The 12,479-nt window shown below is 49.3% G+C and overlaps 1 protein-coding gene across 1 annotated transcript in view; it reads right to left on the reverse strand.

The window, feature by feature from the left end:
- Nucleotides 1-306: 306 nt before the first annotated feature.
- Nucleotides 307-12,479, reverse strand: part of LOC311315397 (potassium voltage-gated channel subfamily B member 1-like) — a gene marked incomplete at both ends in the record, with an annotated part of 111,728 nt that continues 99,555 nt past the window's right edge. The window contains one exon of the mRNA XM_084446066.1: nucleotides 307-2,241. Coding sequence (XP_084302192.1) covers nucleotides 307-2,241 — 1,935 coding nt within the window. The remainder of the gene's footprint in view (nucleotides 2,242-12,479) is intronic.

The following is a 12,479-nucleotide window of genomic DNA, read 5'->3' on the forward strand; positions in this document are numbered from 1 at the left end:
GCGATACACACCTTAATGGAGCCAGCAGTCAATGCCCACGTAGTCGAGTTCCCTCAATACCCACGTAGTTTGCTGACCTTCAGACAGTCCGCACCCGATGATTGTATGTCATATCCGTTCTGTTCATCTCAGTCAGTCAGTTGCTGTAAATATTGTCAGTGCTCATTATTCAGACAGTATGAGAAAGAAAGTGCATCACCTGGAGGTGATTTCAGGCTCTCTGATGTTTTACTCCTTCTACCCCCCCACCCTCCCCTCCCCCAATACCTTTCAGCCCGCCCCCCCTCCTCCCCCCTCTCCTCCCCCTCAGTTGTCATTGTGGTTGTTGAAGCGGCTCCTTTCCCCCTGAGGCCTCCTCAGTTCCTGGATCACGTGATTCTGCTGCCCACCCCCTAGCCGCCCCTCTGTGGTGAGCAGGCTGTTCCCCAGCCGGCTCTGCGGGTGGACCACGCCCGCCTTGGGGCTGTTGCTTCCCAGCAGCCTCTGGGCAGAGGGGTTGGCGGCGGCCGAGCCGTCATGGTGGTGCTCCTCCTCGTCCGTGTCGGCGTCGATGAATTTGCTGATGGTGGCATCGTGGAACGTGAAGACGGCGGGGACTAAGGCGTCGGGCGACTTGCTAGGGGTCCAGCTACTGGCCGTGGTGTAGACCGACACATCCGGGCTCTGCAGCGACAGGGCGGAGCTATCGGAGAGGGCGGCGGCGCCCCCGGGCCCCGCGGTGGTGGAAGGGGACGGACCTCCGCCTCCCACCACGCCGGCCTCTTTGAAATTGACCTTGAGGGAGCGGCTCTTGAGCGGGTGGCTGAAGCAGCGTCCCCGGGGGCTGTCCGAGAACGGCGCCTGCTTGGTGGCCCGCCCCCCCGCGGCAGTCCCTCCTCCTCCTCCTCCCCCCAGGGGCTCGTGCTCCAGGGTGGTCTCCAGGCTGGGGTAGGCGCTGACCCGGCCCAGCCCGCTGCTGACAGGGCTGTGCGAGTAGCGGGAGAAGCTCTCGGGAAAGTCCGTGGCGCAGCTGATGAAGCTGTCGATGCTGGACATGCTCCTCATGTCCATCACCCTCTCGGCGCCGGTGCCGTTGTAGGCGGGCTCGGAGGGAATGCTCCCCATCTCCATCTCATCTCCCCGCCCCGCCGCCGCCCTCGACGCCGCGGGGGGCCCCTTGTCCTTGCTGTTCAGGTTGGGCTGGGACTGGGCCTTCGCCATCTTGTTGTACATCTCCTCCAGCTTCTGGACGTCGAGGTGATGCGGGCCGGCCGGGCCAGGCAGGTCTGGGGAACGCGGCTCCTGTAGGGACTTGGTGTCGGAGCCGCCCTCCGAGGCCGTACTCTTGTGGGGTGCGTCCTTGTGGTGGCTCAGGGACAGGTGGTTGTCGTGGACCTTCTCACTCTGCTCCCTGCTAACGCCCCGCCCCCCTCCCACCAGCACGTCCGTCAGCTCCGAGCTGCGCCCGAAGACCTCCTTCAGGTTCATGGAGATGATGCTGCCGTTCCTCTTGGCTCGCTCCAGGGCCTCGCGCCTCTTGATGGCCTTCTCCTGCCTCTTCTGCTCCTTGTAGAACTCTGAGAAGTTGTTGACGATGATGGGGATGGGCAGGGCGATGACCAGCACTCCAGCTATGCAGCAGAGCCCGCCCACTATCTTCCCCAGCAGGGTCTTTGGATAAATGTCTCCGTAGCCCACCGTGGTCATGGTGATGGTGGCCCACCAGAAGGAGGCGGGGATGCTCTTGAACTTGGTGTCGTCCTCGTCTTTTTCGGCGAAGAACACCAGGCTGGAGAAGATCATGATGCCCATGGCCAGGAAGAGGATGAGCAGGCCCAGCTCGTTGTAGCTCCTCTTCAGTGTGAAGCCCAGCGACTGGAGCCCCGTGGAGTGACGCGCCAGCTTCAGGATCCTGAGAATGCGCATGATGCGGAAGATCTGGACCACGCGCCGCACGTTCTGGAACTGGAGGACGCTCTTGTTGGACTCGGTCAGGAAGATGGTGACGTAGTAGGGCAGGATGGCCAGCAGGTCGATGACGTTCAGAGGGCCCTTGAAGAACTTCCACTTGCTGGGCGAGGAGAGGAAGCGGAGGAGGTACTCCATGGTGAACCAGGCGATGCACACCGCCTCCACGTGGGCCAGCTGGGGGTTGTCGGTCACCTGGCCGAACTCGTCGGTGTCCTGCAGCTCCGGGAGGGTGTTCAGGGACAAGGCGATGGTGGACAGGATGATGAAGAGGATGGAGATGACGGCCAGGATCTGTGGGGAGATGAAGAATTAAAACAGATAAACTGTAGGTGAGACCTGAACAAGCCTGACGAACGATCACCACAGATCAAAGATCATTAAATAGAGAAGTGATGCACACAGAGGGCTTCCTGACTGAGTGACTTTTATCAAAGTGTCTTTGAATATCTTGAGTATAGTTGGGGAAAATCAGTCTGGTCTCACCCGGCAGACGTCAGAATTCAACGTTTGTCCATCGCCTCCAAACGTCATTTCTAGACGGCATCATACAGTTATAAACGTCGGCAGACAACGTGGGTATGCCTACGTTTTTGATTGGTTGTTGTCAGAGTTTTGTGGTTGGTTGTTTACATTGGAACACGTGATGGAAGAGGGGTATAAATTTGCGAGCGCTTTTGAGGGTGGGTTGAGTGGGTCAAACAACTGGTGACACCGAGTGCAAAACTAGCTGGCGAAACTAGCAAACAACAACGTTTTACAAGCAACTAGCAAACAAGACTACTAGCTAGCCAACTAGCTCACATTCTTACTGTCATTATTATTAGCTAGCATTAGCTAATGTTCTTATAGCTAGTGTTCTAACGTGGACACAGGGATCAGGCAAATTTACGAAACTGGACCCAGGAGTGGAGCTACTTGGACAGAGCTTAGTGGGTGCGCTCCGGATATCGCAATACCCCTGCGTGGGCACGCACGCCTGGAGGCCTGGCTATGCAGTCATGAAAAGGCTAAGAAATCTTTTCAGGTCAGAACAAGTTCCAAGAGAAAAAAAGGTAAAAGATAAACATTTTCAGAGTTGTTTAAGTTACATAACATTATACAACAGCTAGTTCCAACAGCGCATTGTGATTGGCCAAGAGACATTCGGAGCCGTGCCAATAACCACGATATACCAACAGGTAAATCTCTCTGCTTTGATACAGGAAAAAACAACTTCTAAGCTTAACGTTCTACACCAGCAATTTCAATTCTGCAAGTTACTGGTTCTAAGTTACTAAGTTCAGCCCATATAGATGACAAAAATGTACCCACTGTTGTAGAAGTGTAACGTCCTACCCTGCTGTGTTTGAGGCCGTGTAGAAGTGTAACGTTCTACCCCTGCTGTGTTTCTGGGCGTGTACAACACAGCACAGCAGGAGGGTATGAAAGCCAGACATGGATGGGCTGTGATACACCACATTTCATCTAAAAACACCACTCACTCCTCTCTGTCTCTCACCTCCCTCCCTCTCTCCCTCTCTCTCTCTTCTGTCTCCTTCCCTCCCTCCCTGCATCTCTCTCCCTCTGTCTCTCCCTCTGTTTCTCTCTCCCTGTCTCTCCCTCCCTTCTGTCTCTTTCCTTCCATCAGACCTCCATACACAGCATGTCCTACTTACTTACAAAAGAACATCGCGCATGCTGACAGACAAGACAAACAGACAGAAAGACGCACACACACACGCACACATACACACACACACACACACGCACACACACACTGTCCCATCTGCAGGTCCTGAGCTGTTAGGCCGTTAATGATGACTTGCAGAGTACATAAGGTGTTGTGGATAAACAGGGCCTCTTGGTGGGCCGTGTGTGTGTGTGTGTGTGTGTGTGTGTGTGTGGTTGTGTGTGTGTTTGTCTGTGTGTGTGTTAGGTGTATGCGCCCCCTATCACTCCTCTCCAAGGCTGGGCCAAGGTCTCGGGTCAGTGTTGACAACAACAAGGTCTCAGTGGAGGTCGAGTCCCAGCCGGAGCTGAGGATGATCATCCTCCCTGGGACCATAAGCTCTTAAACTACTATTGAGACACACACACACACACACACCGACACGCACGCATGCACGCACACACACACGCACACACACACGCACGCACGCACGCACTATGGGGTGTGATTAGTGCCAGCACACCATACTGAAACGCTTGACTTGCGCCTACTTAAGAAGACGCGATGACATCAAACGTCTAAACGCACGTGTATAATTTCCATTGACAAACAATGGAGAGACAGACGTCTCATAGCTGTAACGTACCTGTAACGCAGACGCTGTGCACATGTTGTTTACATGTATTGCGCATCGTGTGCGTGACGGCAACACTACAGGTTAGATGCGCCTCACATATGCGACACCAACACTACACATGACAGTTTGGTAAGATCATAGATGTACGTACGTACGTACGTCTTGTAATGTGTGCAGAAATTGCATAGCGACGTGTCAAACGTGCCAGTGCCTTGCTTGCGCAGCAGACGTGTTAGCGGCCGCACGTGTAAGGTCAGTTGCCTTTAAATCATAGCTGGTTCTAATCTCGTCCTTGCCAATTGGTAATGCATTCTCAATAAATGGAATTCACACATGTTAAGCAACTTGTTTTTAATAAAGCCTAATATCTGAATGACTCTTTCTTCGCAATTTAAAACAAATGTTCAGATACATGTGTTTCTTGTCAATAGAGGGCGCTGCAGCACCGTCAGCACCAGTTCGTGCGCGCTTGAAAATGTAGCGATAGTGGAGATAAAACGACACATATCTAGGAAAAGTTATGCAAGGAGGGTCCTGTAATTTGATTGAGTGCAAATAAATATTCTTAATTTTTATTCAATATGGACAAATGAGCCCCGCTCGCAGCTTCTAGTGCCCGCTGACTTAACACGAGCGTGCAAACGTTACATGCATGTGCGCAAAAGTGGCACGGCACTTTTTACACGTCACCCTCTGAGAATGCGAGCGACTCGTAACGCGTGCGTATATGCACGCCTATTAATCAGCTCGCCAAAGTACCTTTATACACGCAATGCAGGCGACGAAAGCACTGAGTGTTTGTTACGCTGGCACGAATCACACCCCATACACGCACAGGCACGCACACACACACACACACACACACACACAGACACACGCACACACACACACACACACACACACACACACACACACACACACACACACACACACACACACACAGCACATGGTCTACAGCCCCAGCTGGCCTGGGACTGATGCTCCGTTTATATTCTGTGTATTACATGAGTCATTTACACTGTTGCCCTGTATATATACTGTATATTAAATTAGTCATTTAGCAGAGGCTTGTATCCATGTGCCTTCAATGTAAATGGTAAGTGGTAAATAGACTGCACTCATAAAGTGCTTTTATCCAAAGCGCTTTACAATGGCCTCTCATTCATCTATTCAAACACACATACCAATGGCGGCAGCTGCCATGCAAGATGCTACCCTGCTCATTGGGAGCAATTTGTGGTTCAGTGTCATGCCCAGGGACACTTCGACATGTGGACAGGAGGAGCCGGGATTCGAACCGCCGACCCTGTGGTCATTGGACGACCCGCTCTACCTCCTGAGCCACAGCCGCTCAAAGTAGTCAAGTGTACTGCAACTTACCAGGGGCCTCATTTATAAAGCTCACATACGCACAAAATAATGCGTACGCCACTCCTGAGCAAACTTAGGGATTTATAAAAAACAAACTTGACTGGAGAATGGCGGAGAATGTGTTCACCTCCAAGCACACTCTGACCCATGCGTACGCACATTTCTGGCAAAATGAGAAACTGCGATCCTAATGGCAGGAAGGTGAAACCCGAGAAACGCTTTGAAATTGACAGCATTTTGAACAATAAATATAGGCCTATCCGATATTACAAAATAACACCTCAAATATGTTGCACAGTCCAACCGGGAACCATAATCAACTGGATCTGTCATCGCTAAACAATTGATTCATTTATTTATTCTCATAAATTATTCCTTTATTTATTTAATCTCATAAATTAAGTCTCCAACGTAACTTCAGGCGAGGCACGGACGTCACGGCCAGGGTAGTTGGCAGAGGTTAATCAGTCACGCATGACGCCAGCACCAGCTGACTGTCAGCTGTCATAGCATTGTTTCAGCTCACTAGAGTGCATGTATTTAAGCCGTCAAAACATGTCATTGTTCGCGCTTGCCATTACTGCTGGTTGTGCATTGCATGCTCGCCCCACCTCCTCCCCTGCTCCTCCTGCGTATGTCGATGTCATCTCTGTTGTCGTCGTTGCTCTCTGTCCGGGGTTATGCTTGTCAGGTATTCCACTATGCGTCGGCTAGTGGAAGCCAGAGTAGACACTAGCTGGTCTCTGTGGCTCTCCGTGGTGACCGTGGGCCAAAACGTCTCCGAATGGCCATCCAGCGGTCCCTCCGGTCACCATGGAGGCAGAGACACTAGACTGTATCTCCCTCGGAACCCACGAAGCGTCGGCCCGTGGGGTCCAGGGACTATAATGTACAGGAGTCCCCCTGTGGCTCTCTTTGACGGTCTTAGTGGGCTGAGTTACCTCCGAGCGTCTTCCCGATCGCGGCCCACTCTGATCGTCATGGAGGCAGGGGGCTAGATGCCGTTCCCCCTTTCTGGCTCTCTGGGCCAAGCGGCCCAGAGGGGGGGAACACCTAGATTGCCTCCCCCTGCTTATGCGCTTTCCACGTCGGTGGAAGGCAGGGGGCCCCCCGGACAGAGCACACCGCCAAAATTCATATGCTATGTATTATGCCGCATGATAATAAATGTTCAAATTTGACAAAAGTGATCTCGACTGAAAAAATAATGTGGACAGCGTAGGCTATGTGCTCAAAGCAATCACTATAATTCAAATAGGCCTACTGTTGTGAATGACGCCTTCATATTTACACTGCTGTGAATCCCAATTTTGGAAGAACAACAATCACTCTAGTCATAGAGAAGGCTCTCTCAGTGACACTGCCTAGATGCAGCCTAGCCTTCCGCAACAAGAAATGTGTGCACTGTTGCGCATTACATATTTACTCAGGCAATGTGTAGGCTAATATATTATAAGGATAATATGGCCCAGTCCCAATGTCCCCCCTAAATCATCAAGCCCTGAGCCCTCACAGACTTAATTGAAATCACCTGTAAGTGATTGAGTGTGAGAGTCTGCAAGGGCTCGAAATTGCATAAATAGGAATGGGACAGCACTTGCGACAGATCACGTGACCACGACCGAGCGAAAATATGTTTTGCACAATTGTTGGCTTCGGACTCTCCCTGCTACAGGTACGTTACCTTTTGTCCTCACGACGAAGGTGCACAAGGCAGCAACCCCTACCTGATCCTGTATTGCAGGCACTTGCCTTACAGAGTGGAAGAGAGGTAATTGCCAAAAAATCAATATACTCTTTTTTAGGCAGAACAGCATCATCAAGCAAGAATCTAGAGAGATGTTTGATGAATAAACTAGGTGTGATATGTGTACATGTATGTGTATATATATATAATATGCTTGCATCCCTCTGATCGCATGTGTAATGTAACAACTGAAATCCTAAATGTTGTGTTTCTTTGGACATTTAGGCCTACCAGCGCACCCCATACACCAGGCTGAACATGCATGTGCCAGTCCTCAGGCTGTATATGGATGTGGAGCGAGACATGAGGACAGACTTCAGACCATCAAGGCAGTCCTTCAATGGCCTACTACACCTGTTGCAGCAAGAGAGGGATCATGGCTGGGGACATACTTTGGACGTCCTTCTGTTCGTGTTCTGGCTGGCCCATGGGGTGTCTTACCGGGTGACAGCACGGGCCTTTGATGTGTCGAAATCGACCATCTTCAGGGTTGTGCATAGGATCGCCAAGGAGATATGTAGGTGCAAGTCTAAGGTCATCCACTTCCTTAGTCCAGACACCTTGGATGAAGTTGGCCAGGGATTTGGACAGCTGGCACAGCATGAGGCCTTCAATAAGGCTGTGGGGGCCATAGATGGCTGTCACATCCGGATCAAACCACCCAAACACAACCAGGCAGATTATTTTAATTACAAACAGTTCCACTCCATTCAGCTCCAAGCCATCTGTGACTCCACTGGGAGATTCCTGGATGTTTTTGTTGGCTATGGAGGTTTGGTACACGACACACGGGTCCTGCGGAACAGCCCTGTGTACACCAGTTCCCTGTACCTCCCACCTGGTTATTTCCTCTTGGGAGATGGAGGCTACCCCTGTCTGGAGCAGCCAATTGCACTTGTGACCCCTTACAGGCACCCATTACAAGGGAGGGTGCAGGAGCGCTTCAATGGGAAGCATGGCAGGGCCCGTTCCATCATTTAGAGGACGTTCAGGGTCATGAAGGCACGGTGGCGGGCCACATTGTTCAAGGCACTGGAGGTCAGGGTCACCTTCTGTTCGGAGGTTGCCCTGGCCTGTGCGGTCCTCCACAATGTGTGTGTCTCACACACAGAGACATCATGGAGGATCTAGAGCTCCAGCCTGATGAGGCTGGTCCCCCTGATCCCATCGACCTACAGGACATCCAGGAGAGGAGTGGGGCCCACATCAGGGAAAGGCTATGCGCCCACATCTCCGCACCTCCAGGCTCTGTTGAGGCATCATGATTATGCCAGGTGCTGATTTTTGTTTGGACATTTGAAGCTTCATGATTCAACCAGGAGCTCATTCATGTTTGGACATTCGAGGCCTCGTGATTATGCTAGGGGACTTTTTTTGGGGACATCCCCTGCAGTTTGCATTCACCAGCTACCACAACCCTGTTTTCTCCTTAAACCATTTCTGTTCACCTTGTTGAAATAATTTCATTTTGTGGTCATCAAGCTATGAACGTGTTGCTGTATATGTGTTGCTGGCCAGAATGGCTAGTCTTGGGACCTTGGCTACAGGCCTACTAGTTGACTAGGACCATTTTGTATATGTTGTTAGATACATTTATGATTCTAATGGGATTTTCATTGCACTGACAGTTGCATATTGTTTTATTGTCGTATTGTTTCTTGATACTGTGACTGCAGTGCACCAAGTGACCCAAAACAAATTCCTAGTAGGCATAGGCCTACATGGCAATAAACATCTTCCGATTCTGCAATAACTACATTACTGCCTGTTATCCTTGTTTGTGATTGATCCAAAAGTATTGTACTACTCAATTACATTCCAAATCCCCCTCAGGGCAAACATTTCAAATATTCATACTGGGAATCTCCATTCAAAGAACACTGCACTGAGACAGATGAGGAGCAATTCATATTTAATGTTGCTGTCTGAAGCTCACAGGCTCACAATTATCCATGCACACAAATCAAATTAAATCAGGCCAACCCCTACAGTTGATCACCATTAAATAAAAGATGTATCCAAACCCTGGAAATGTGCTTAGTTGTGCTTCTCGGCCAACTGGCTAAAAATGTCAAGGAGCCTGTCCATCTGCTCCTCTTTTTTCTTTTCTCTCTGCTCCTCCCTGTCATCCAGCTCCCTCTGCCTCGTCTCCTGCCTTTCAGTGTAGTCCTTCAGGTACTCCAGAACTTCGTTCTTCCTCTTCCTTGTTCTTCTGGAGGGTTGGGTTGAGGTGGTGGATGACCCTGGAGTGGTGGATGACCGTGGGGTGGTGGACGACCCTGGAGTGGTGGATGACCTTGGGGTGCTGGACGGCCCTGGGGTGCTGGAAGGCCCTGGGGCAGAGGTACTGTCCACCTCATCATCAGGCTCCTCTGCACCGTCCGATGAGGAGTCGACTGCGGTGGCTATTAGGTTTAGGGGCCTGATGGAGTCCCTCTGCCCCAGAGCCTCATGCATGGCCGCGAAGAATGGCCAGTTGGCAGCTGTAACCTGACCACTCTCGGTCCCTGACCCAGTCCTTGGCAATATGAGATCCTGTGTGACGTGTAAAAGAAACAAGGTCAAATGAACACATTCACCTTTTGATGGAACTTTACTGATTATCCATGGGACTGGGGCCCACCACCATCAGTGAACCCACATAGTGAAGGAGCCTACATGTGATCCAGTGGCCCATCCATCAGATAATAACACATAATTGCTTCACCCTATACTTTTTCTTTAGGTTCTCCCATTTCTTTGCTGCTTGTATGGCAGTCAGGATGCCCTCCAATCCCATATCTCTTATGATCACACTGTTGGGCAAAGTAATGTTGGGGGTTCGTTGTGTGGGATGAAATGCAAACTGATATCAGAGCAGGACATTTACCACAGCAGCAGTAGGTGTACTAACTTATATGCCACACAGAACACACACGCCAGTTCATATGTGTTAGCTCTAGCTGTTGTGTTTACAGTCATCCATTGGCTGGCTGATTAATCACAAACTAATATTTCTGGGGTTTACTGTACTTATTTGAAACCTTGAGCAGAGGCATTTCTGTGGCCAGTGAAGAGGGGCTCGTGTGTTGTCCGCAGCTGGATGAACTGGAGGATTTGTTGATCGCTCCCTATTTGTGAAGAAAATTGCGATGCTGTTGGATCGGATCGGATTACAGCATGTTTGGGATTCATCATCATGGCATTATGTGACAAGCAACTACAGCTATGTGTTCCTACTTACATGAGAACATCTTTCTTCTCGTTTGGTTTGGTTTGGTTTCTCCGGCGGTTCTGCCTGCAAGTCCTTCCATCTTGTTTGTTGTCCAACATTGTTGTGGTAACGTGTCTTTTTAGGCGATTTCACATCACGACGCTATGAACTGTGGGTAATTCCCTTGGGCTAAGTCTGCAGAAATGCAGACTTACGGGAAGGGGCCGTAAAGGGCTCAAAATGGCTGCCAGAGAGCCCTCATGCACTTGCCGAGTTGACATTGGGACACCCCTAGGCCCTCGCAGACTTGGCGGGAGCGCGCCCTTAAGTCTGTGAGTCTGCAAGGGTGGACATTGGGACTGGGCCCCTGATTCACTATAAGCTGTGTTACACTGAAATAGGCTGTGTTTGTTGGTGGTGTTTCATTGCCTCATTGTTTGACTTGGGAATTCATATTCATAGGGCGCCCATTATTATAAGATATTTAGGCTATTTAGAAATCGCCATGCATATTTGATAAATGAAATAGGCTAAACTGACCCCGTGTTCGGTGCCTCAGTCGGGCAGATAAGAGTGCTGTTAATTGTCTTAGATGTTATGGATGTTATGTGCTGTTCTGTCTTCATGACATCCAGCATTGTCGGAAATACAGTGTAAGTGCCCTCACCTCTACATGTCATCCCTGTATTGTCTCCTATACCCAGAAATGAAATCAAACAATCACATGCGTGGTTCATATATTGTCAATGACAATAGCACCTGTTCCATATAATCATGTCCGTGGGTGCCCAGTGAGCAACCGACGTATTTTCAACCGGAGGTTTCCCCGTCGCCCTGATTCAACCCGGTGATTTGTCAACCAAATTCAAACTCGTCACAAAATACGGCATAAAATTAATAAATATGTGTAAATAAATACATGATGTAGTAGAGAAGTCATGTGGAACAACATACAAATTAATTATACCAGAGTGATTATAGATTTCAGTATCACGTTTATACTTGGCTGCCATCTAGCTCTATGACGGCAGTACATAAACCAGTTTCAGCCAAGCATGAAATACCTCATTAAAGTGAATAAAACCATGAATATACATACATGATATATTAGAGAATTCAAGTAGGACTACATACAAGGTAATTATACCAGTCCAATAGTGACTTTCAATATCACGTTTATATTTGGTTGTCGTATAGCCCATCTAAATGACGTTTTTATATGAACCCGTTTTATCCAAGCACAAAATACCTCATTAAAATGAATAAAACTATGAAAATACATACATGATATAGCAGAGAAATCAAGTAGGAGTACATACATGGTATAGTCTACCATAGCCCTTTTCAGTCCTGTTGTCGCATGCTCGCTCATGCCAGACAACAGTCCTTTGCCGCTCCATTCACTTCGCCGTCAAAATAAATAGGTGTCGGCCTATTTAGGAGAGGCGCTCGTGTCAGATAAACATGAAACTTCACTTACCTAAGCAAAGGGTCTATTTAAACAAATGCTGGGTTTTGAAGCCTCGGCGCTACGATTAAATAACTTATTTAGACGCATTCTGTCCGAGTGAATTTATTTTTCCGAGGTAGTCTTCTTCTGTGGTGGTGGCGGTCTCTTTGAAGCTTCAAAGCACCGCCACCACCACAGAAGAAGACTACCTCAGGAAAAATAAATTCACTTGATGTATGTGATATATTGTAATGTTTGAAGGAGATTTATGTTCTTTTTCGTAAATAAATTATCCTGATGTCTCTAGCTAAGAGGAAAGGGAAGAGCAGTCATATTAGATACACATTGACTGCATGAGATCATCTTCAGTTGCAGACAAAATATGATTCTACAAATCGACCCTTTGACAGCACTCTCAATCTGTTTAAGAGGGGTGAGGAAACTAACCCTATCGAGGGTACTTTATCTGTCTTACTACATTGC

This window comes from Borostomias antarcticus, assembly GCF_949987555.1.
Source record: "Borostomias antarcticus genome assembly, chromosome: 11".
Lineage (NCBI taxonomy): Eukaryota > Metazoa > Chordata > Actinopteri > Stomiiformes > Stomiidae > Borostomias > Borostomias antarcticus.